General features: G+C 46.7%; 1 protein-coding gene across 2 annotated transcripts in view; it reads left to right on the top strand.

The window, feature by feature from the left end:
- The window catches only part of LOC141129352 (cell surface glycoprotein CD200 receptor 1-A-like), an 88,529-nt gene that overhangs the window by 43,884 nt on the left and 18,421 nt on the right, over positions 1 to 26,224 (top strand). For both annotated transcript variants that reach the window (XM_073617327.1, XM_073617326.1), the window contains exon 4: positions 778 to 871. In XM_073617327.1, the coding sequence (XP_073473428.1) occupies positions 778 to 871 (94 nt within the window). The remainder of the gene's footprint in view (positions 1 to 777; positions 872 to 26,224) is intronic.

The following is a 26,224-nucleotide window of genomic DNA, read 5'->3' as shown; positions in this document are numbered from 1 at the left end:
CAGCTCTCCCTAACTCTGGAGGTCACCATTAGGCCTCTGGGAGCCCGGGACTGCTACATTTATAGTTAAACTTAATATGCAGCTCATAGAAATTGTTTGAGCTAGGGGGTGATGGTAAGGAGCTCTATTTCCCCCCCCCCCCCCCCCCCCCATTTTTAACATACTGTCCTCAGTCAGTGTCCCGAATCCCCGCCACTCCAAGCACATAAAAACACTACAAAACAGTAAAGATAATTAATATTATTAGCATCAAAAGCAGCCAAACAAGAAATCACACTTGCCAATTGTTTCTTTTTACACACAAACAAATGGCATCTTGGCTAAATCCTGCACTCCTGAGCCCTCTAGGGAGCATTTTTAGCATTTTCTACTATGTCAATGCAATTATGCCGATACTACATTTACTAATACGCGGTCACTTATTTGATTGCGCTTCTCCATTCACCACGGTGAGGTCCTAATTGGGTGCAATTCAGAGTCTAATGTCTATCGCTTTACCTTATTCTTAATAAATCCCCCCCCACCGCATATAAACAGTGATTATTTTCTGCCTCCTGCCATTTATTACTGCTGAGAGCACTGGATTACTCTTCAGCTCTTTCCACAGATGCTTATGGTGGGAAGTAAGAAGACATCCAGTAGCAGTAGAGTGAGTGGAGAATAGATACATGGTTGCACATAATAGCTGGGTCCAGTGGCACTTGAGTCTTGAGTTTCCCAACTTTGACTTTATGCATTATCATGTGTTAATCATTGTACAATTTTGTTTCTTTACAGATAAAACCAGGAATTGGATCTGGATCCTTGTAGGGTTTGCCATCCTTCTTATCACTGCCCTGTGTATTGTCTATTGGAACCAAAAGAAAATCAGGTATGTCTTAAAACACAAAATTAGTTTTGTAAGTTTTACCTGTAAACAGCACTGACTGATGCTAATCAGTTATTAAAAAAATTGTCCCGATAATTGCTTCTATTAACTATTTTGCAATGCATGGACAGAGCTTTTTGGCTACCAAAAGAGATGAAATAATTCTTAAAGTGAGCCTTGTGTGGCAAAGCAACATTTGGACTTTGAAGTTGGTCCCTGTAGTATCTAAAGTTCTCCTTACACTAGTGTAGTACTTACACCCGAAGGAGCTGCTGATGTTTGCGTCCCCCGACTCCAGATGTGAATGACACCCCCTCTGAAACATCAAGACTGAAAGGTAAATATATATTGTAACAACACAAAATAAATCAACAGTCAAAAGACAGAAAAGCAATAATAAACACTTTACCAAGTATATGGAAACAGTTACAAAATAATGTGTGACTCAGTAAGTAACAAGTGGAGTAATCACTTTACCTCTAATCCCTATACTAAGGGGCAATGCAAAAATAGAGGTCCGATAATCTCAGGCAAACTCCCTCCCACTGCTTTATGCGTTGGGGCCCAAATCCTCTGTTGGAGTTCTCAATCGTAAGTCCCTCTGAACCCGGGTATAAATGCCCAAACAGTGTCCAAGCCAAGCAATACTGTTCCTTTAAAGCTGTAGTAAACCGCAAAAAAAACCTGCAAGACAATAGCATAAAGTGCTAGTATGCTTTGAAATACTTACCTTAGAACGAAGCTCCAGCAGCTCACCCATTTACTGCTGAGGGAGCTGACATGTTCTCTCTGCGTCTCTTCCAGGATCGCTGGCTTTGGCGCTGTAAGTGGCCGGAGACGCGATGATGTCGCTCCTGCGCATGCGCGGGAGCCCTCTGTTCCGGCACAGGCCGCCGGACCTGCAGAGTGCATGCGCCACTGACAGCGGTTGCATGCAGGGTCTATATCTCCTAAACCATGCAGGTTTAAGAGATATTCTTTTTACCCACAGGTAAGCCTTATTATAGGCTTACCTGTAGGTAAAAATCACCAAGCGGGCAATACAACCGCTTTAAGCTGGGTTCACACTATTGCGAATTGTATCCAATTTGCATGTCAGGAGATTGTGACCGGCTCTCAATGGTTCCGGAGCGAATTGCACAGGAGTCCTGTGCGTCTTCTGGTCCGTTTCAGGTCTGGATTCAGCCAAAAATTCAGGCCGAAATTCATTCATTCATACCTGAAATGGTGAACAGGGACGCGCCGTACCCCTGCTGTGAGCCACTCTGTACGGCAGTGTGAACCCAGTCTTAAAGAGAGTGAAGAAATCCCATCAGCACATCAAGCAGTGGTGTATCATCCATTGGTGCAGAGTGGTCACTGCACACGGGCCCCCCGAGGGGGGGACCCAATGTGACCCACACTGCACACATGGATGATCCCTAGGTTGACAGTCCAGATGATCGGTGTGGCGGTGGGGAAAGTTACACACACCGATCTCTGTATAGCCTTCAGTGAAGCAGCTCACAGTGGCTGTCAGCTGAAAAGCCATACAGTGCTTGCAACTTTCCCCACCGCCACACTGATCATCTGGACTGTCCCCCGTGTCCTCCTCCTCCTCTGGCTGCTGTGTCCTCCACCAGCCCCCCTCTGTGTTCTCCTATGCCCCCCTCACCCCCCCCTCGCAGCCGGCTTCCCTCTTCTCCTCTCCCGCCGGCTGCGGGAAAAAGTAATAAAAAAATAAAGAACTAATGACAACATCCACTTCCCTATTGACACCATCCTGCACATAATACCCCACACCATACACTTCGCACTCCTCTCCTGCACATACTACCCCCCACCCTACACTCCGCACTCCTCTCCTGTACATACTATCCCCCACCATACACTCTGCACTCCTCTCCTGCACATACTATCCCCCACTGTACACTCCGCACTCCTCTCCTGTACATACTACCCCCCACCATACACTCCGCACTCCTCTCCTGCACATACTACCCCCCACCATACACTCAGCACTCCTCTCCTGCACATACTACCCCCCCCCACTGTACACTCCGCACTCCTCTCCTGCACATACTACCCTCCACTTTACATTCCGCACTCCTCTCCTGCACATACTACCCCCCACCATACATTCCGCACTCCTCTCCTGTACATACTACCCCCCCACCATACACTCCGCACTCCTCTCCTTTGAGGAATCCTTGGGTGTGCTGATGACATTTCTTCACTCTGATTGTCTACGGTTTCCAGCATGTGGTCATTACAGCACCCAGAATTACTACAGCCCTTTTCAGGAACATGTGTGTGAGGATTATTGCGTTTGTTCCTTCAAATAAGGTGCGTAGGGAATGGACAGCGGCCTTTCATTAACACATAGGATGATCATTTGTCTCCTCCCACTCTCTGTTCTGGGCTCAATGATACCAGCTGTAGTGATGTCTTCCCAACAACCAGGCAGCGACACCAGGCTTGACAGTGGTGTTCCCACAATCAAGGAGATGCCAGTGACTCGACCTCTCTGCGTCTCCAACACTATGTGTGTGTTCTACAATGTCCTCCCAACGACTCCCTCAAGCCTAGAAACAGTCCTTCCTTTTCCTCCTCTGCAGAGCTCTTGTTTTGCTGAGATTTTTACACCCAAAGCCAATCTGCAGCCCAGGCCTAGTCTCCCTGGGAACTACATCTCCCATAAGTCCTTGCTTCTCCCAGCAGGCTCTGTCTTTTCCCAGGCTGCACAGCAACAGGATTACTGCTTTCTTTTTTTTTCCAGATGCTGGGCAGGGCTCTCCTCTGTCTGTACGCAGCACAGCCTTGCAAATGTTCTGTGCTCTCTCTCTTTCTCCTTTTCTCACTGGCAGGTGTTTTGTCGGATTAGGCGACCCGTCAAATTTTGTCACTGAAGTGACGTTCCATCATGGTCATCTTGCTACACCCCGCACTCTTCCACAGTAAGGATACAGTGAGAAGGGGGCAAGCGGACATCTTGTTACACCCACCAGAGTCTGGCATTTCACACTTATTTTTAACAGTATACTCAGCTTATATAGTGAAATACAGTATTTAAAAATCCATCTGACTGTTTAGATGTTAAATTTTTAAAAGCAGTGGTGAGCCTGCTGACCTCACAGGTTTGCTAATATGACAGAACACAGCTGCTTTGAAAAATCAACATAAAAACAGTCTTACGGTTTTAAAAATACAGAATTTCACTATATAAGCTGATTTTACTGGTAATAATAAGTGTGAAATGCCAGACTTCCAACTTTTTGAGATGGGAACGAGGGACACCTATTAGCAAAAGTATGTAGACATAGGACACACCCCCTGCCATGCCCCTTAAAGGATAATTAATCATACAAAAAAAAAAGATTAATTGAACCCAAAAGTGCTTTTTTTTACCACTACTATTCCTTTATATTGGCTTTTGAAATTTACAAATGCAGCAATTTAGAAATTGGATTAAAGGTTTAGCACTGGGAAACACTTTTTGAAAGATAAAAAGTTTATTTTATATAGAACTATAGAGATCAGACCAAAATGAGGGACAAATGAAGAGGAAAGAGGGACATTGTTCCAAATCAGGGACAGTCCCTTGAAATCAGGGACAGTTGGGAGGTATGGAAATGCAGGACTCCGGTGGGTGTAACAAGATGTCCGCTTGCCGCCTTCTCACTGTATCCTTACGAGTAGGAAGATGGCGGCGACTGAATGTCACTTCAGTTACAAAATCTGACGGGTCGTCTAATCTGACGAAACAGGCAAGAAGAGGGAGAACAGCTGTAGCATTGGCTGTGTGTGAGCGGCTGCAGCATGCGGGGCACAGCCTGGCCCATGCAGCGGTGAGTGCTGTGGACTAGTTAAAAACGTGTTCCAAATTTTTCATTTTAAAAATGTTCATTCACTTTTCTAGCTGTTAAGTGAGGGCAAATAGATGTATGTTTTCTACCACAGTGGTGAGAAAAAGCAGGATGGAAATTTTTTCTTTAAAAAATGTCTAACAGTGAATGTGGTTTTCATTCAGGAAATTACATTCATGGGATTGTACACCCCATTAACACCCATCATACCATAAGAACATACCTAAAATATAAAATAAAACACACAACAAGGATTGTGGAAAAGTTTAGGCCGCGACCCCTTTATTGGGTTTAAAACAATTTTAATTATGAAATGAACTTTAATACAAAACAGAATCGCTGTTAACCATTAACAGACCAACATGCTTAGTCACTAAGACTCAAGCAGCAATATCTTATACCAACCAAATAACAGTTTACCAACCACTGTCCACCCACAAAGTGGACGACATTACCCAAAAGCCAGGTTACCAACCTGGCCCCACCCCGCAAAAACATACCTCCCAAATTTCTGAAATTATAAAGAGGTACACCCTTTTGCTCAGTAAGTAGCAAAGAACATATCCCCAGTTACAGGGACCTCAATGATGAAATATGCAGAAAATGATTGGCTAAACACCACATGTGCTTTTTTCTTACCTCTACTTTTCCTTTATAATGATTTTTCAAAATAACAATTGCAGTAATATAGAGGCTGGATAAAAAGTTTAGTGCAGCATAACGCTTTTGGCAGTAAAATATTACATTTTGTATAGAGATGCACATATCAGACTAAAAAGAGGGACAACTGAAGCTGCATGAGGGACAGAGGGATTTGGTCCCAAAGGAGGGACAATTGGGCACTATGCCAAATACTGCTAGACCTCTGATAAGAAACTCTCCAGATCACAATATGGAAAAATGAAGTCACTAATAAAGAAAGGCCCAAAATGCAGCATGGAATGCCTAAAATGGAGGGCATACATGACAGTGGGAACAGTGGGGGGAAGGTATGTTTAAAATGGAGCCGAGGGGGAGGGACAGGAAGGGTGGGGTACTATTTAAGAGGGTTAACCTGGGAGGGGTTAACAGAAGGCTGGAGGAAAGTTGAAGTGAGCATGGCAGAGGTAGAGCGCATAATGGCACAATTGCGAGCGGAGGCTGAGGTGAGGGGCACGGCATGGCTGCAGGCTGCGATCGGTGCAGCCATGGAGAGAACAGGACCACAGCTGTCAGTAGGAGAGGGGAGCGGCGTCAGAGCCAGGAGGTCTCGTCCGCCCGAGCGTTTCTCTCCGGAGCGGGCGGTGAGCAGAAGAGCGAGTAGGAGCGGTGACGGGGAGCAGGGATGCCCTCCTGCGAAGAAGAAGTCAGGCAGAAGGAGCGGAGGAGCTGTCACATCCCCGGCGTCACATGGCGGGGAGAGAGAGCACGGCGGGACTGGCGGTAGGAGACGAGCGGGGAGCGCGAGCCCCGCCCCCCGGATAACGGCGGAGGGCTCCGATGCTGCGATGAGAGATGCTGCTGTCCCTGGGCTGTCTAATCCGGCAGGGGACAGCAGGAGTAATAAAAAAGACAGAGGCAGAGGAGGAAGAAGGGATGGAAGAGCGGAGGCATACAGGGCTGCGGTATCCTGCACCGGCCCTGCAAAGGCTGTCCACAAGGCATCCAGAGCATATGAAGATAACAGGAGAGAAAGTGTGGAGAGGACGGCGGCAGCCACGGTTACCAGGACTGGCGGGCTTTCGGACGTGGAAGAAGCAGAGAGAGATCCGGGAGATCGGGAATAAGTGTCGGAATCGGAAGAGGAGGCGGCCCCCCCTTCCAGGAGCACGGACGAGGAGGAGAGCAGACGGTCGGCTGATGGGGCAACACCTGTGCAGCCCGGTAAGTCACCACATCTGGGGTTAGAAGGGAGAAGCAGGGTAGGACAAGACACAACCAGGCCTGCGGGCAACACAAGGGGGGTGGTCTCACCAGCAGGGGGCTCAGGCTTATTGGGATTTTTGGAGGGCATTAAAGATTTAGTGCAAAAGTTTGAGGCTGGAGAGCGTATGGCAGGAGGCCCGGCAGCGGCGTGGGTCCCGCCAGTAGGGGGCAGCGGTGATGCGGCAGGAGTGGGGACGCCCGCAGCAACGGTTGCGGTTACCGCCCTAGAGTCCGCGGGGAGTGAAGTTGCGCAGGGGAAGGAAAAAGCTTCAGAGACGGCAGAAAGGCAGGATATAACCAGGCTGGCGGATGCAGCGCGCTGCGAAGTGTATGTGTGTTACGAAGGGCCTTTGGGAGCGCACTTAAAACAGGAGGTACGGGAAAAATTATGGAAAGGTGAGTATGTGGAAATATTTTCACTATTACCTTTAGAAAAATTTAACTTGGATAGGGTCAAGCCAGACAGTTCCAAGAAGGACGATGAGGAAAAGAGGAGGTATCGGCTGATACCGAGGACGTTTGCAAACTGGTTGCAAGCGTTTGCAATCATGGCGAGCGTAATTGGGGAGAAGCATCCGGAGCACTGTTCAGCATTATTCTGCTATCAGGATGCCATAGGGGAGGCCTACAGAGTGTATGGCGGTACGGGCTGGCTGAGATACGACGAGCAGTTCAGGCAGCGGAGAGCGATACGGCCAGAGCTGCGTTGGGACCACAAGGACATTAGCTTGTGGATGCGCTTGATGACGACGACGCGGGCTCCGAACCAGTTTTTTCAGGGAGGAGCCGGTGGCCCATCTGCCCTGGGACACTCGGCTGGAAACAAAAAGGGGGTTTGTTGGCAATACAATTCCGGAGTCTGTAAATTTGGTGCGACGTGTAAGTATAAGCACGAGTGCTCAGGCTGCGGGGGAACGCATCCAGCATCTAGATGCTTTAAGCAAGGAAAAGGCAGAATTGGGGACGTTGGGAACAAAAGGGAGGACTCCGGTGAAAGTGGAAAGGATGCGACCGTTTCTCGGTAAGTATCCGGATAGACAAGCTGCGAGGTTGTTGGAAGAGGGTTTCACGGGGGGTTTTAGGATACCATGCAGGATGACGGTAGTTCCCCAAGTGCCAAATAATTTACGGTCCGCATTGCAACATCCGGAAGTGGTTTCTGAGAAGCTGTCAAAAGAGGTTGCAATGGGGAGAATGGGAGGTCCTTTTCGTTGGGCACCAATAGTTGACTTAGTGGTATCACCGCTAGGTGTGGTGCCCAAGAAGGAAAACAACAAATTCCGGCTCATTCACCACCTGTCTTTCCCAAAGGGTGGATCGGTGAATGATGCCATTGATCAGGAGGCATGCTCGGTGACTTATACGTCATTTGATGCCGCTGTGGGTTGGGTGCGACGTTATGGCAAAGGAGCGTTGATGGCCAAGCCGATGTCGAATCGGCTTTTCGGTTATTGCCGGTACACCCGGATAGTTTTAGATTCCTGGGGTGTCATTGGAAAGGGGAATTTTATGTGGACAAATGCTTGCCAATGGGTTGTTCAATATCGTGTGCGATATTTGAACAATTCAGCTCTTTCTTGGAATGGGTGGTGCGGGACGTTTCGGGTGTGAATTCAATAATTCACTACCTGGATGATTTTTTATGCATAGGGCCGGCATCATCTAGAATCTGTACGGTTTTATTGGCGACACTGCAACATATCGCTGACAGATTCGGCATTCCATTGGCCAATGAAAAGACGGAGGGACCTTGCACGGTCATCACGTTCCTAGGCATTGTTCTTGATTCTGAGGCCATGGAATGTAGGTGGCCGGAAGACAAATTGGAAGACTTAAAGAAAGAGATTGCGGGGTTACTTGGCTTAAAGAAAGTGCAGCTGAGGGCACTGCAATCGGTTCTTGGTAAGCTAAATTTTGCCTGCCGCATACTGCCTATGGGGAGAGTGTTCAGCCGCCGGCTGGCGGCTAGCACAGGTGGGGTAAAATCACCGAGACATTTTGTGCGATTGGTAAAGTCGCACAGAGAAGACTTAAGGGTATGGCATACGTTTTTGGAATCTTTCAACGGAAGGGCGATGTGGATGGCGGGTCCGGTAAGTAATTTTGATATGGAATTATTCACCGATGCGGCAGGGTCCACGGGTTTTGGGGCGTTTTTTCAGGGCCGGTGGAGTGCAGGTCCTTGGCCTCAGTCATGGATAGAGGAGGGTTTTACCAAAAATTTAGTACTATTGGAATTGTTTCCAGTAGTACTGGCAGTGGAGCTATGGGGCCCATCCTTCAGGGATTTGAAGGTGCGTTTCCACGGGGACAATTTGGGGGTGGTGCAGGTTATAAATAGGGTGACAGCATCGTCTCCGCCAGTAATCAAATTGTTGCAGCATTTGGTGTTAAGATGTTTGCAATTGAACGTGTACATTCATGCCGTACATTTGCCGGGGGTGGAGAATGTGGTCGCTGATGCGTTATCTCGCTTCCAGTGGGACAGGTTCCGAGAGTTGGCGCCGGAAGCGGAGCAACAAGGGGTACCTTGTCCCGATTGGCTGTGGGAGATACCGTTGGCGTCATCGCGGGATGGATCAAACAGTCGGTAAGTGGGTCCACTTGGGCGGCGTACTCAAAAGTGTGGAAAGAGTGGATGGGATTTCTTCAGGCCATAGGGGAGGAGCCGTCAGGTAAAAATTTGCGTTTGTTATTGCTATATTACGTGGCACGGAAAATGGAGGAAGGGGCATCAGTGGCGGTGCCAAATACTCAGTTAGCGGGGTTAGCGTTCCTGTTTAAATTACAGGGTCAGCTGGATGTCACGAAGGAATTTTGGGTGCGTCAAGCGCTTAAGGGGTATAGAAAAAAGAGAATCGTGAAGGATGCGAGAAGACCAGTGACGTTTGATATTCTGGGGAGAATTGTGAAAAAGTTGGGGGAGGTATGCTCTTCAGAGTATGAAGTAGCGTTGTTTAAGGCGGCATTTGTAATGGCTTTTTTTGGGGCATTCAGGATAAGCGAGCTGGTTAGTCCGGCTAAAAAGGTTCAGGGTGGTTTGGGATGGCAGGAGGTTCAGGTGGAGCGGGGAGGTTTGACGTTGGTGGTAAAAAGATCCAAAACTGATCAAGTAGGAAAAGGCAGGGTAGTGAGGGTTTACCCGATTCAGGGATCTTGCATGTGCCCGGTAAGCACGGTAGGGCAGTACTTACAAGTCCGTCCAGGTGTACAAGGTCCTTTCTTAATTCACCGGGACGGTAGTTTTTTATCTAAGTTTCAGTTCATCACAATTTTTAGAAGATGCCTGGAAGGGGTGGGATTACAAGAAAAAGAATTTTCATCCCACTCTTTTAGGATTGGGGCGGCTACTGAAGCAGCTAAACTGGGGTTGGATGTGGAGGCGGTGAAACGCATTGGAAGGTGGGAATCGCAAAGGTTCCGGTCTTACATTAGGCCTCATTTGGTGGTATAATTGGAAGGAAGCTATGGGTATAGGATGGTAATTAAGTTTTAGTAATGGAAGTTGTTCTTGCAGGATAGTGTTTTTAGTATAGTTTTCTTGTCTTCTTCTAATTACAGGTACGGCGCCAGGAATGGTCTGGATTATGGGCCATTCTTATGTGTGTTGGGGGGCAAGAAGAGGGGATGCTCGTAGGGATGGTAGGCAGTTAGGTTTTGACAAACGGGAGGTTTATATTAGGTGGTTGGGGGTACCTGGGATGCTGTGGAGTAGATTGCTTCCTGAAGTTAAGAAACATGCCCTGCGGGAGGGACCACCGGATGTGTTAATTTTACACGTTGGAGGTAATGATTTAAGTATCAGATCCATGGTGGACATCTCGCGCGATATAAAAGGAGATGTGTGGCGATTGATGGAATTATTCCCCAAAACTATATTTATATGGTCGGATATGGTGGCTAGGACATCTTGGAGAATGGCCAGGTCAGTGGAAGGTGTAAATCGGGCCAGAAAAAAGATAAATAGGGAAATAAGCAAATTTATGGTACGCAATGGGTGTTTAGCAATCAGACATCCCGAACTAGAATTTGAAACGTGGAGGTATCTGAGAGCTGATGGGGTACATCTTAATGATGTGGGGATAGATTTGTGGACGTTAGGTTTGCAGGATGGAATACAGCGAGCCATAAGGGTGTGGAGGGGCATCCAAGAGTAAGGTATTACTCGTTGTATGCGGTGGCGGGCGTTGGTCTGTAAAAAAGGAAGGAAGATGGAAAATATAAGTGGGTGGATCTAACGGTGTTATAGATCCGGAGGTATTTTGGTTCCCGGTTAACGGAGGTTAACCGGGAAGTGATAATGGGGCACTGCGGGAATTGTTAGTCTCTGAGCCAGCTTGTCGGCTTGAGGCATAGTTGAGATAGTTTGATAAGTACCGCAGTGCTGAGTGGGTGATGAACATCAGAATGATTTTAAGTGATAGCGCAGACCAACGCTCTTTAGTTTAAAATGTTTTCAGGGAAGAACAGATGTTTTATTGTCGATTGTTTTTTGATAAAAGAGTTTTATAAGAAAGTTAAAAATATATATTATTTTAATAAAGTAGGCTGCTACGGCCTTTTTTACTCCAAGTTGGTGTGTTTTGATTTATTGGGAGTAGAATGGTAAGAAGGGTATTAATATAACTGTACAACATATGTTATCCATCAGTCATGAGTATACAGTAAATCAGCATATCAGTCTTTAAATGTTATGGTAACTGTATCATGAACTGAAGCCCAGGCCTAGAAAACCATTTATTTGTGGACAGAACAGTTCCCATTTTATTTAGAAGATCTAATATTTTAAATCGACTTAAATCATTCCCTTCCAGGTGAACAAAAAGGATATCCAACACGGCTCACACTTGCAAATAGGGAAAATGATCAGCCAACTAATCCAAATACATACCCCATATACCCTACAAGAGAACTGGATTTTTAACAGAAGGGAAATAAAATCCTTTGCACCAGACAACATATGAATGTCAACTATTCAAACTATTAATTTTTTTTATTATTATTATTATTATTATTATAAAAGGCGGGGACTTGCGTAATAAATGCAAAGAGCAGGATGGACATAAAGAGTAGTGCGCCCATCTACGTCCTGATGCACTCCCTATGTAGCAGCTGCATATCCTGCACCATCAACATCTTTTAGAGACAGATTTAAAATATGATTCTGATAAAGGAGAGCCATTCACAAGCGACAGAAGAAGAAAGGAAAGCCTTGCGAATAGTTGAAACTGCTGAATCAGCTCTATTGGGCAATGGGAATGGCCTAATGCCCTGTACACACGGTCGGACATTGATCGGACATTCCGACAACAAAATCCATCGTTTTTTTCGACGGATGTTGGCTCAAACTTGGCTTGCATACACACGGTCACACAAAGTTGTTCTGAACGTGGTGGCGTAAAACACGTACGTCGGTACTATAAACGGGGCAATAGCCAATAGCTTTCGTCTCTTAATTTATTCTGAGCATGCGTGGCACTTTGTCCGTCGGATTTATCTACACACGATCGGAATTTAAAGGATCGGATTTTGTTGTCGGAAAATTTTATAGCAAGCTCTCACACTTTGTGTGTCGGAAATTCCGATGGAAAAAGTCCGATGGAGCCCACACACGTTCGGAATTTCCGACAACACAATCCGATCGCACATATTCCGTCGGAAAGTCCGACCGTGTGTACAGGGCATAAGGCATTAAAGGATAACTGCCTATCCTTGTCTTGCTAATCCAATTCTGCAAACACTTTTGTCCAGCATGTTAACAACTTACCTCAACTAACCAGACTGAACTGAGTGGTAAAGCAGTTCTAATGTGTTTTTATATACAGAAGAACAGATTGATTCCAAAGCAGTAGCAAAATTAAATAACACGTTGAATGAAATTTGTGACCCAATATCAGCATATAAACACTGTTTCTAAAATCCTTTTCAGAACTTCTAACCAAAAGCGGCAATTATATGAAAAGTCATTCTGTCCCACACTCCTACTAAGGCCCCTTTCACACTGGGGCGGTGGGGGTGGCGGCGGTAAAACAGCGCTATTTTTAGCACTGCTTTACCGTCGTTTTTGCGGCGGTATTCGGCCGCTAGCATTGCGGTTTTAACCCCCGCTGGCGGCCGAAAAAGGGTTAAAACCATTCACATAGCGCCTCTATAGCCGCGGTATAGCCGCGCTGCCCCATTGATTTCAATGGGCAGGAGCGGTTTAGGAGCGGTGAATACACCGCTCCTTCACCGCTCCAAAGATGCGGTGCAGGAGTTTTTTTTCTCTCCTGCCAGTGCACCGCTTCAGTGTGAAAGCCCTCAGGCTTTCACACTGAAGAAACAGTAGCGGCAGTTTTAGGTCGGTTTGCAGGTGCTATTTTTAGCGCAATAACGCCTGAAAACCGCCCCAGTGTGAAAGGGCTCTAACAGTTTTGACGAAAGAGTGTGGAAACAATCACTTTGATACATGTCATATAAAGGGCAAAAAAGGGATGAGGGGGGCGTGGCCTGACCTGATATGAGGAGAGACGCTTGATTCCAGAGCTCCTGCCGCCACGGGAACAAACCGACTAAAACCGAAGGTATTTGCACCGAAAAACCTTGCCACGCTATGGGGACGGCTTCCCGATCCTCCTCCGCCTCTCGTTCCCGCTCCCCCAGGGCTCCCCCGGGGTCCCAGAGCCATAATATCCCGGAGATGTTCCGGAACACCAGGAGCAATATGGCGTCTTCACAGAACGGGCCCTCCCGCTCACAGGCACAACCATCACCGCTACCCATCCCGCCTCAGATCTCCTCTCCTCCTGTTCCCTCTCACGGAGGAGGAATATCCCTTGAACCTGGGCCACACACACAGATTTCCCTGCAAGATCTTCGCTCCATTGCGGACGAAATTAAGGAAACCCTGGCCGCAGCCATCTCAGAGCTGCGGCTCGATATGCGGGACCTGACTGACAGGGTGAACGTAGTAGAAAGAGTAACGGAACGCCATGACACAGCCATTCGCTCCACGGCTTCCTCCATCGACTCACATACGCTGTACTTGCGTGACATGCAAAGGCACATCGAGGATCTTGACAACCGCGGCAGACGCCACAATCTCAGGATCCGCGGTATGCCCGAAGCCATAGAAGGCGATCAAATCACCCCCGCTGTCACTGCCGTCTTCAACAACCTCCTTCACAGGCCTCCCCAGACCCCCATTTCAATGGACAGGATCCACCGGGCACTGCGCCCTAAAGTCAGGGAAAATGACCCCCCACGCGACATTATTTGCTGCCTGGTGGACTACAAAATAAAAGAGGAAATTCTAAAGCAAGCAAGGTCAGCAGCAAATCCTCCACGGCAGCGCTCCTATTCAAATCTATCAGGACTTGTCAGGCATCACACTACAACACAGGCGAGACCTCAAGCCATTGCTGGACGTCCTGAGGGAGAGGAACATTCCCTACAAATGGAAATTCCCATTTTGCCTGTCCGCATCTGCCCAGGGCCGCTCTGCCCTCTTAAAAGTGCCCGAGGATCTGCCACACTTCTGTGACCAACTTGGCATTCCACTGACGCAGGTGCCAAACTGGTACGCTCCTTTCCGCCTTCGGAGCAGCCACAACGCTACAGAGCGGGAATCCCCCATGGAGACTCAGACTTCCAGCTTTCGCAGGAGACGCTCTCCTTCTGCCCACAACTACAGGGCAGATTACCACCGCAACAGGGCCCCAATCTCACCTGAACCCCCTCAGTCCAGGAGAGCCCGCCGGGGCCGCTGAATAGGACATATGGCGTACCCTCTCTCTCTCTCGACTGGCCCCGTTGTCCCCTCTGAATGACACGCCACAAGAGACCCCCTTTATTTTGGGTCGTTGAATTTGCTGTTTTCTTTAACTCAGTTACCCAGTATTTTTACTTTTTATTTTTGTTTTTCACCTTGCTTTGCACCAAGTTGATTGGCCCTGGCGCCCTACAGCACAGCATTGAGTGGTCTTTTCGGACCACACGAGTGTCAATCTGATACGAGGTCTCTCAGTTAACCACAGGCCGAATGACCACACCCTCTCACACACAGCTCCTGAACTACCGAGCCAGCACGGAGTGAATCCTTAATCAGCAGCTCTCCCCATTGGACCAAACTCCCCGCACTGTCCTTGAGGTCTGCCCAGCAACAACTACCCAGCCCTCTACTACATTTACCAGGATTCCAGAGGACTCAAAACCACACCCCTTGAAGAGATGACGTCAAGCTGGGTGCCACGCTCTTCCTGATCCGACGCCGGATTCCGCACAACACCGCGAGACTTCTCATCTAACGTAACGGACCGTACCAACTGTGTGACCCGCCGCCTCTCATTGCAACGCTGATGGTCGAACCCTGCAGTTCCGCCGGATCACACTCAGCAAAGGAAAAACACGCAAACACTGTTACTTACGACCGCACCGCTCACTCCACGACTGGCCATCTGACTACAATCAAGAGAGGCAGCATTTCTGAAAGGTCGACCCACTCGTACCCCAGACTGCCTTACTGCACGGATCGACGGACGAGGTACTTGCAGTGGGGTGCACCCACAACCTGCATAAGCTACGTCCTTCCCTCTGGGTACTTCTTCATCTTTGCCTCACATGGCGAGTATTAATGTTTTAGGACGCTTCTTTAGATGTTCATAATAGCCTGACTGTCATAGTCTGGCAACTTGTTTAACTTAAATGGCACTTGACACTGCCAGTTATACTTATGTAGACTGATGTCATGCCTCTGGTTTTTTATAGGGTCTCCTTCTTTAGCTCACATCAGCATTCCCATGTATGTACTATTGTATTACCTGTTATTCATGCCACAAGACCGGCTCTCCCTCCAAGCCTGGCTACAAGACGCACCAACCACCCGCGAACTCACCGGGGAGGCTGCAGTGTTATACCTTAATTTTTAACACACCCAGGCTAGGAGGGACAGCTGCTCTCATTAGATTGCACCCACCTGTCCAACCATCTAACCCCCTCCCCGTATAATTATTGCATCTAGGTTTCGATCGCTATTTCTCCACCAAATATGCTTAAGTCGTACCTTCTACAATACTAACTACCATCCTGTGGCGGCAGGTGACGATACCCACTTTTACTTTTATTTTTTATCTCATTTATAGTTTTAGCTTCAGTATTGACTGCATTTGATTGCGCACTCTACTCACTGTCCTGTGTTAGACCAACCCCAAAACAGGTGCAGACCGGGGCGCGGCACTTTCATAGGGTGCCCGCGTTCTGGCCGTGCATTGTACTCGACCGATACCCATCCTCACTGAGGTTGTGGACATCCCTCTCCACACCTCTTCGGTTCCCCACCAGTGACTGACGTGTCACAACTCCTTCCCAGACCGGCGGCGCTTCCCTTCTCCCAACTTCCCTCTATCCTTACAACCCACCTACCCCACGATGCCCACGAACACCATTAACCCCCGCGACTCCAACGTGAAACCTTCAACTAACTCCATCAAACTCCGCTCGCTCAACATTAGGGGGCTTAACACCCCTGAAAAGAGGTCCAAACTCTTATACTGCCTACGTCAATCAAAGACCCAGATAGCACTGATCCAAGAAACCCACTTTCGAACTGACGCAATCCCAAAACTTACGGACCACTACTTCCCCACAGTATTCCACTCTTCCAATGATGACGCCAAATCAAAGGGCGTATCCATTCTGATCTCGAAACATTGCCCTTTCTCTGTTACCGCAGTACAGAGAGACCCTCAGGGCAGATTTCTCTTTCTCAAGGGTTCCATATATGGTAAACATTTCACGATAGCCAACATATATGCGCCAAACACCAAACAAGTATCCTTCTTCCGCTCCACTCTCCAACACCTCACCAGCTTCCAGTTGGGCACACTGATTGTTGGCGGCGACTTTAATGTCGCTCTCAACCCTTCCATGGACACATCAAGCGGTACCTCCTCCTTGACTTACAGGGCACTCAAAGCTATTAAACTACAACTACACAATTTACTACTCCACGACACGTGGCGCACATTGAACCCCACAGCGAAGGACTTTACCTTCTTTTCTGCTCCACACGGCAAGTACAGTAGATTAGACCATTTCTTTCTATCCCAGACCGATTTAACTAATCTAACCAAAGCCTCTATTGATCCGTCCATACTTTCTGACCACAACCCCATTTCAATGACTCTCATTATACCCGCAGCACGCCCCAAGAACCCTATCTGGAGACTAGATAGTTCCCTATTGACAGACCCAGTCAACATAAAACGAGTGACTGACTGCCTCTCAAATTTCTTTACTGAAAACTCCTCTGAGACTACTACACCATCAGTCATCTGGGCTGCACACAAATGCGTTGTACGGGGTGAATTGATAGCCATAGCTACAGAAAGGAACAAGCATAGAAACGCACGTATCACTGAATTAACCACGCGCATTCGCACACTAGAACAGGCTCACAAGGCATCACTGGAGACGTCAACTCTAGCGGCTCTCACTGAAGCCAGAGGAGAACTCCTGGAGACGCTCAACAGCACTCTAAAACGCAAATTTGCACTAACGCAAAAGCTTTATTATGAATTTAGTAATAAAGCCGGCAAACTCCTTGCGAGAGCTCTCCAATCCCAGAGAGCGTCACAGACGATCCATAAAATACGCCGCCCAGCAGGTGATGTAGCGGTCTCTAACAAAGAAATCTCGGACCAATTCGTTCGATATTTTTCTAACCTTTATAACCTCCCAAAAACACAATTTCTTGCGAATCACATAGACCGTACGACCGCCATTTCTGACTTTTTAGCGCGATACAGCCCCACTCCCCTCTCCTTAAACGACTCCCAAAACCTAGACCAACCTCTTTCTACGGAGGAAATTCTGTTAGCACTGAAACAAATGAAAACGGGCAAGAGCCCTGGCCCAGATGGACTATCGGTCAGTTACTACAAAACATTCCCGACTTTACTGATCCCCCACCTCACCAAAGCTCTCAACAATCTCACCCCTGACTCACCATCCCACAAGGATATTTTAGAAGCCCATGTAACCCTTATCCCCAAACCTGGCAAAGATCCCGCGTTGGTATCAAACTATCGCCCAATATCACTACTCAATGTAGATGTTAAATTATACGCCAAAACCTTAGCGAATCCCATCTTACCCTTTATCCCAAACCTCATATCGCTAGATCAGGCTGGTTTTGTTCCGGGCAGGGAGGCTCGGGACAACACCACAAAGGCGCTGAACATTCATCATTGGCTCTCCACTACCTCTACCCCGGGATTTTTCCTCTCCCTGGATGCAGAGAAGGCGTTTGACAGGGTGGCCTGGGATTACATGGAAGCCACATTACGGGCGATAGGCCTTCCACCCCGCTTGCTGCAGATGATTATGGCCCTGTACTCTCTCCCCACGGCGAGAATCCGAGTTAATGGTACCCTGTCGGACGCCTTCTCTGTATCCAATGGAACCAGACAGGGCTGTCCCCTGTCACCTTTAGTTTTTATTCTGACCATGGAACCTCTACTCCGTAGACTCAGGGAGAATCCCTCCATTAAAGGCATAGATATTAAACACAAGCAATACAAACTGGCCGCCTACGCCGATGATATTTTACTATTCCTGACCGAACCCATCACCACCATCCCCAACTTGCTGGCCGACTTCTCACACTTTCAGGCTATTTCCAATCTAAAAATTAATTTTGGAAAATCCAAAGCCCTCAATATTACCCTGCCCCACACTACGGTATCCCAGTGCAAACTCAATTTTCCCTTTAGTTGGGAAAAACAAGCCATATCCTATCTGGGAATTAAGATCCCTGCAAATTTGAAGGACCTATACGCGAACAACTTCGCAACTGCACTCACATCAATACAAGGTGATCTGCAGAAATGGCATTTGGGATCTTTTTCCTGGATGGGTAGAATCGCAATTATTAAAATGAATGTCCTCCCCAGACTCCTCTACCTCCTTCAGGCCGTCCCCATAAAACTACCGCCCTCTTTCTTCAAATCATACCGACACATGTGCAGACTCTTCATCTGGGCTTCTAAACCCCCACGTCTTTGCTGGGATAGGCTGACCTTACCTAAACCTTTGGGAGGCCTAGGGCTCCCAAATATTCAAAAATACTACTGGGCCTGTCATCTGACCAGAGCAGTAGACTGGCATATTCACCATCCCTCGAAGGATTGGGTTGCTTTAGAAGACTCCTTTGCCAACTTACCACTTCGGAACGCACCATGGATAGGAACTGTATCTATCCCCAAAGAATACACAACACATCCCCTCATAGGAACCACTCTCACCATATTTACAATGGCCAGCAAAACACTCACAATCCACCCTTCCACTGGTCCCATGACACCCCTAAACATCAATCCGGAATTCCCACCTGGGCTCACACTCAAGAATCCCACTCTTAATGCACGTGAGTTAACCGCCAGAGCACGAAGCTTCTTTCACAATGGTTCCCTCCTACCTTACAACGAACTCTTACTCTCCCTCCCAGACTACGATATCCCTTTCTTCAAATATCTCCAACTGCGACATTTTTTCTCCTCCCACAAACAAACTACTTACTGGCATACAGATCTCTCACCCTTGGAACTCATCTGTTCTAGTACGGAACCCCAGCGCCATCTAATATCCTCCATCTACTCTCTCTTACACTCGAACTATGCAATTAAGGAAGACAGGCTGATTCGACAATGGGAGTCTGACCTTTCTATAGACCTCTCTCCCATTGAATGGGACCAAATCTTTACTCTCATGCACAAAGGATCAATCAACGTCACGACACAAGAAAACAGATATAAGCTATTTTCTAAATGGTATAGGACCCCAGACAAAGTGCACCACTTCCACCCGACGATACCCTCCACCTGTTGGAGATGCAATTCAGCGCGCGGCACCCTCCTCCACATTTGGTGGGACTGCCCCATCATCCAACCTTTTTGGCTGGAGATCCATCACTTAATCTCACATATCACTACCTACACGCCAGATTTTTCTCCCGCACAATTCCTCCTTCACCACACCAAGATCTCACTAGGTTCCTATAAAAAATCGCTCACACTACATCTCATCAACGCTGCCAACCTCTGTATCCCACCCCTTTGGAGGACCACCACCCCTCCTACAATACAAGACTGGATCAATCGCGTTGACAAAATCGCAGACATGGAAAACCTTATTAGTCAGGCCCAGGACAACCCGTCCAAATTCCACAACACATGGGCATGCTGGCTCCACTATAAACAATCCACACCCCAGAATACACATCCCCCCAACTCATCACCTTGTCCGTAAGATCTAACCTCCCGCAGCCTCATCTCACCGAATTGCCAATTATTCGCCATCCCAGGTCGTCCACACCGGAGTGAAACACGCTAGCCCCGGGAGGACTACTACACACTCCCCCTGCTACCGCCACAGTTCAAACACTATACGTACTGCTACACCCCATGGGTACACAGTAAGAACACGCTTTGACCAAATCCCTGTAACACATCCCCCCCCCCCTCTTCCCATCTCCCCCCTCCCCCATCACACCCCCCTCTCCCTCCTCACCTCACCCCGCCGTTTGCACACCCCTTTCCTTAATCTGCAACGAAACTGACTTAACAATCCCCACATATCGTCCCACGCCTGACCTGACTTCAAGGGTACCTGGTCGCCCCCCATCCACAGCAAGTTCCCTCACGAGGGGTGGATGGCTCTCAGGTGACCAGGTACAGAGTTAAGTTTGCTTGGCATGGACAACTACTTACTGACACTAGTTGAAATTGCGCCTTTCAATGTATCCTCCTCCAGAAAGGTAGCGCACACATCCTTTGTTGAAGAGCACAGGATACCCTGCCTCATTAATATGTATGTTTTCATTTCTGAACATTGTAATGTAATATGTAATCTACATGTTGATTATACCCTGTATGCATGAAAATTTTCAATAAACTTCTTTGGAAAAAAATAAAGGGCAAAAAAGTTCTGCAGAGTCCTCAAAAGAGAAGCAACCAGTGGCATAGATAATGCAGGTTATTTCAGCAAGGGAATGGAATATTATATGGGATATAACTGCAAGCAAAAAACTGGTTTTAAGGACATATTAGGCCATTGCTCACTGCTGGGGTAACCATTGTCCTGAAACAGTGGAAACAAGACAGACAAAGCATCTGCTATTAAATGTTTTGCTACCCTGAAAATGTTTAACCTAAACATTAAATGAAGATCGGGAAGAACCATATATCTTAGACAATTAATTACATAAAAACGCTATTCTAACATTCATCAATAAGAGGCTCTGGCGTGTAAACTGCTTGCTCTAAAGTGCAACAGCCACAACAACAGGGAAGAGCCCAAGTGAACAATATCCTTAGGGATATCATGAAAATACAATATTCTGGTCAAAACGCTGAACATTTGCCAGACCGGAAATTACCACATTCTTTTTTTTAAAGGTTAACTTTTTATTATTTTTATAAACAAAATCAATATTGGTTACACAGATGTACAATCATATCAATCATTGCTTTAGTCATATTACAATACAATGACAAGGTATATAGGTTTACATTACACATTAGTATAAAACGTCTTGCATCACATTTTGTTACAGTCAGGGGTAATTGCAAAAAGTTGCTACACCATAGTATTTCTACACATCGCTTTTAGCCTATCAAGCAGGTGGTATAGTGCTCTCCATGCTCACCCATGAGTTCCACATTTTAAAGAACTTTTTGGGGCATCCTCTAGCTTCATATGTTAGCCTATACAGTGGTATGGCTTGATTGATAATGGTGAGCCAGAACTTTATAGTCGGAGTGGAGTGGGATTTCCAGTGCATAGTTATTGTTTTTTTAGCATAAAACAGCACTATCCTTAAAAAAGATTGTGCATTTTTGGATAAGCCCTCATCATCAATGTAGCCTAGTAGGCATCTAAGAGGATTACAAATGTTCGGTATTTTAGCTACAGAGCTGATGAATGCCGTAACTTCTGACCAGAACCGTCGTATCGGGGCACATTCCCACATTAAATGGAAGAACGTGCCCTCAGTCATACCACATCTTAAGCACAAAGGATCAGATAATTTCTTTAGTTTAAACAGTAATTTTGGTGTGAAGTATGCTCTATATAGTAGCTTTGTCTGGATCACTTTGTCCCTAGAGGAGATGACAGAGGGGACCTGCAAGGGAAGAATCTCCCCCCATATCTCCTCCGTCAGCTCGGGTATATCTGCACGCCATTTGTGTTCAATATTAACTAGCCTGGTAGTTGTGGAGTAAAGCAGAGTTTTATAGTAAGAGGAAATTAATTTAGTGTGAGAGGGATCAGTCAGCAAGAGTTCAAGCCTGGAAGATTTCATCTCTATATTTCGCAGCCCAAATTGTGCAGCTGCTGTGTGTCTTATCTGCAGGTATTGAAAGTAGGCCGTACTTGGGAGCCCAAAGTCTCTCTGAAATTCTACAAAGGATCTAAACGTGTTACCTGTAAATAGGTGCAAAATTGTTTTCACCCCTTTCCTGGACCAATATCCTCCGTCAGTTCTCTGGTTAATGGAAATCAGATATTCCGCGCTTAGGATCAGTGTCACCAAGGAACTGCAGCCCTCCAGGCAAACTGGAAACACCGAAGTGAAATCCACGTGATACAATATGTTCAAAATAGGGGAATGGCGCTGTTCACAAACTGTAAAAAACAAAAAACCAACAAACCAAAATAACACCAAGAAAAATAAATAAATGAAAAATAATATGTGTATGTGGACAAAAAATGTGAAGTGTGCACCAAAGTCCACAACAAGTGCAAGATTCTACATAGAACCCTGCAAGCTATTCCATGGCGTATAAAGCATAGGGTGTAGGTGTGCAAATCACTGGCATTAGTGAAAAGATGAAAAAAAGTGCATAATAGAAATATTAATAGAAAATACCATAAAAAATGTGTACATCAACATTTAAAAATCCCACTCATGTGCCCAGTAACATGAAAAATACATGTGAATTGACCAGATGTAAATAAACATTAATACCCCCTCCGACATGAATCGTGAACAAGATGTGGGTATGTATTAGAAAGATGATCAAAAACATTTTTTAGTGATAATAAATAAATGCGGTCAAAAAGATATATGAAAAAATGCAACATATAGTGTATGTACTGCAAACAATATCGTTCAATGTAAATTGTCCAATGAGTGACGGAAATTCCTCTCCACAGATGGTAGGTGTATTCAACAAATGTGTAATCCCCAACGAATATTCAATAATGATGTGTCCGTGTCAAACAGGTCCCCTCTTGTGCCCTCACTCACCAGAGAGCCCAACCCCTGCAGGGGTGAAGGGCATGGATAGATAATCAAACATTATTGAGCGTTTTACCTTAGAATTAAGCCCCCTAACATTCCATGATATCAGACGTAAGTTTGCGTGACCACTTATCCGGATAACCCAGAATCCACCAAGTCATGGGGTCCGAGCCTCCCGATAGGTGGGGGCGCAATCTGAGAAACATTTATGAAAAAATGAAAAAAATAATAGTAATGTGCTTTTTGACATATATACCTGAGCATCTTGACGGCCTGGAGGGCCTATGGACCTGTAAACCAATATTATGAAGTAACATTTGTGTAGCCAGAACAGCAGCGACACCTGAAACAATTCCCAACCTACCCGACCCACCCTAACCCTCCCGGCTCCCATACCCAAACTCATGAGAGCTTTGATCCCTTAACTGAAACTGTAAAGTAGGGGGTATCTAAACCAGTCCCGTGGTCAACAAACCTTAGGTAGCAAAAACAAGGGTGGTTGTGAACACAAGCCACCACCCATGTTCGCTCCTTGGACTAAATAAGTAAGTAATAGCCCGGTCTTAACGCATTGTCATCCTGAGTATCCGAAGTGTGCTTCTAATTTAGGCTTGCATTATAATAATGAGGATGGTCAGCCAGATGAGATAACATCAGTGTTTTCTCCTTTCAAGCATCATTAGATTATTCAACCTTTCTGTAATCGGATAGTTGCAGAGAGGGATATGCCATTTTCTTAGTGTAGACTCCTATTCTTCTCTGTCGATGTCATAAGGCAGCAATTCAAGGATGTCAGCAAATGGAAAGTTCTGCCAGTATCTGCTCGGCGGGGTTAGGTGCATGGTCATCGAGGAGGGGATCTCCGTTGCTGGTTCTTCTGTTCCAATGGACCCAGTGTGTCTGCCCAGTGAGCTGCTTCTTTCGGATCCGAGAAAAAGTGGGCCTTACCCTGGTGGATAACACGTAGGCGCTCCGGGTATAGCATACTATAAGGCAATTGCAAATCACCTAGGCACCTTTTAACCGCCAAAAAGGTGGCGTGTTGCTTTTGCGTGGCTACTGAAAAGTCAGGAAAGATGGTTATGACATTACTATTAAAGAGTATGTTCCCCTTTTCTCTGGCTGCCCTGATGATGGCCTCTCTATCTCTGAAATATAGTAGCTTAATAAGCATAGCCCGTGGAGGCGCCCCAGGAGGTAGGGGGCGAAGTGGGACTCTGTGAGCTCTTTCAATGGCAAACATCTTGGAGAACACATTGGCGCCAAAGGTGGATGTCAGCCATTGCTCCATAAACTGTTCTGGGGCTCTACCTTCCGAGCCCTCTGGAAAGCCTAGGAAGCGGAGGTTATTGCGTCTTAGACAATCTTCCATATCTGTGAGCTTGTCAGATGTGTACTCTTGGGCCTGACGCAGCTCCCTGACCGTGCCCTGTAGGGGACGTGTGTCATCCTCTAAATCCCCTATCCGCTGCTCTGCATTTTGTACTCTATGCCTCAGATTTTGCACATCATGTTTTAGAAATGACAGGTCTGTTTTGATGGAGTCCATCTGAGTGGTAAGAGAGGCATGGCTGTGCTGTATAGCCTCCATTATTTGAGAGAGGGAAGGCTCTGCAGGGCCTATGGCCGCATCAGCAGTGGGATGGGATGCTGGGTCAGTGTCCTCTGGAGGGGAGAACAGCAGGGGGTCTTCAGGGCTGCAGGTAGGGGCACGCTGTGACTAACCCTTCCCGTGATGTTGCTGGGCCGGCAGAGAGGTGGATGGATGGCTGTGCTTCAGAGCATGAGGCTGGCCAGCGCCATTTTGCTGCTGCTGTTACGATGGCGTCGGCGGATCAAATCTCGGGGCTTCCTCCATGGCTGGGCCGTATTTTACCATCGCAGGTTGCTCTTAGGAGTCTCAGGGGTCTATGGAGGCGGAGGATGCTGTCGGATGGCGACCGGGCTAGCAGGATGATGACAGGATTGAAGTGGCACAGACGGAGCTCAGGCTTCTCACGTCCTCACATCCCGGCTGTTGGCCACGCCATCCTTCCAATGGGAAGTTGCTACTAACTCAGGAAATTACCACATTCAATAGATTATGTTGCATCTGTAGACAACTAGAAAATGCTCATCTAAAACAAATTCTACCTACCACATAGAGCTAACATTTTAAGTTGAAATAAATTTGTGCCAAAACCAGTAGATACTTTTTTACCTGCTAACAAAACCAGCATGCCAATAAGGGAATTTAAGGCCTGAGAAGAGAAGCACCCAGCCCACTATTACAATTCTGCTCATAGGCATAATGCCTGATACAAACACCAGAACGCCCAAGAACAACTGAATCACATAAACAGTATACTCGTTTCAACTCCATCCTGGCAAACTCTTATATATAAACCAACATGCCAATAAGGGAATTTAACGCTTCAGCCCTGGACCATTTGGCTGGCCAAAGACCAGAGCACTTTTTGCGATTCGGCACTGCGTCGCTTTAACTGACAATTGCGTGGTCGTGCGACGTGGCTCCCAAACAAAATCGATGTCCTTTTTTTCCCACAAATAGAGCTTTCTTTTGGTGGTATTTGATCACCTCTGCGGTTTTTATTTTTTGCACTATAAACAAAAAAAAAAAAAAAAAAAAGGAGCGACAATTTTGAAAAAAATACATTATTTTTTACTATAATTAATATACCCAAAAAATATATTAAAAAAAAACATTTTTTTTCTCTCAGTTTAGGCCGATATGTATTCTACATAGTTTTGGTGATTGATTTGTTTGCGCAAAAGTTATAGCGTCTACAAAATAGGGGATAGTTTTATGGCATTTTTATTATCAATTTTTTTTTTTACTAGTAATGGTGGTGATCAATGATTTTTATCATGACTGCAGCATTATGGCGGACACGACGGACAATTTTGACACATTTTTGGGACCACTGACATTAATACAGCGATCAGTACGATTAAAAATGCATTGATTACTGTAAAAATGTCACTGGCAGTGAAGGGGTTAACACTAGGGGGCAGTGAAGGTGTTAATGTGTCCTAGGAAGTGTTCTAACTGAAGGGGGATGTGGACTGTGCAGGGAAACGAACAGATCCTCTGTTCATACTCTGTATGAACAGAGGATCTGTCAGTTCTCCCCTCAGAGAACCGGAAACTGTGTGTTTAGACTCACAGATCCCGGTTCTCCATGTGCCCTGAGCAACCATGACTGCTGGGCACTCGCATCGGCTCGGGGGGCGAGCGGGGGGGGTGTGCTCGCGCCCCATAGTGGCCAAAGCGACGTTACATAACGTCGTTTCGCCCAGCCGTGCCATTCTGCCGTAGTACAA

This window comes from Aquarana catesbeiana, linkage group LG02 (assembly GCF_042186555.1).
Source record: "Aquarana catesbeiana isolate 2022-GZ linkage group LG02, ASM4218655v1, whole genome shotgun sequence".
NCBI classification, from domain to species: Eukaryota; Metazoa; Chordata; class Amphibia; order Anura; family Ranidae; genus Aquarana; species Aquarana catesbeiana.
Note: the sequence above shows the minus strand (reverse complement) of the source record. Positions and strands in the feature narration are given on the sequence as shown.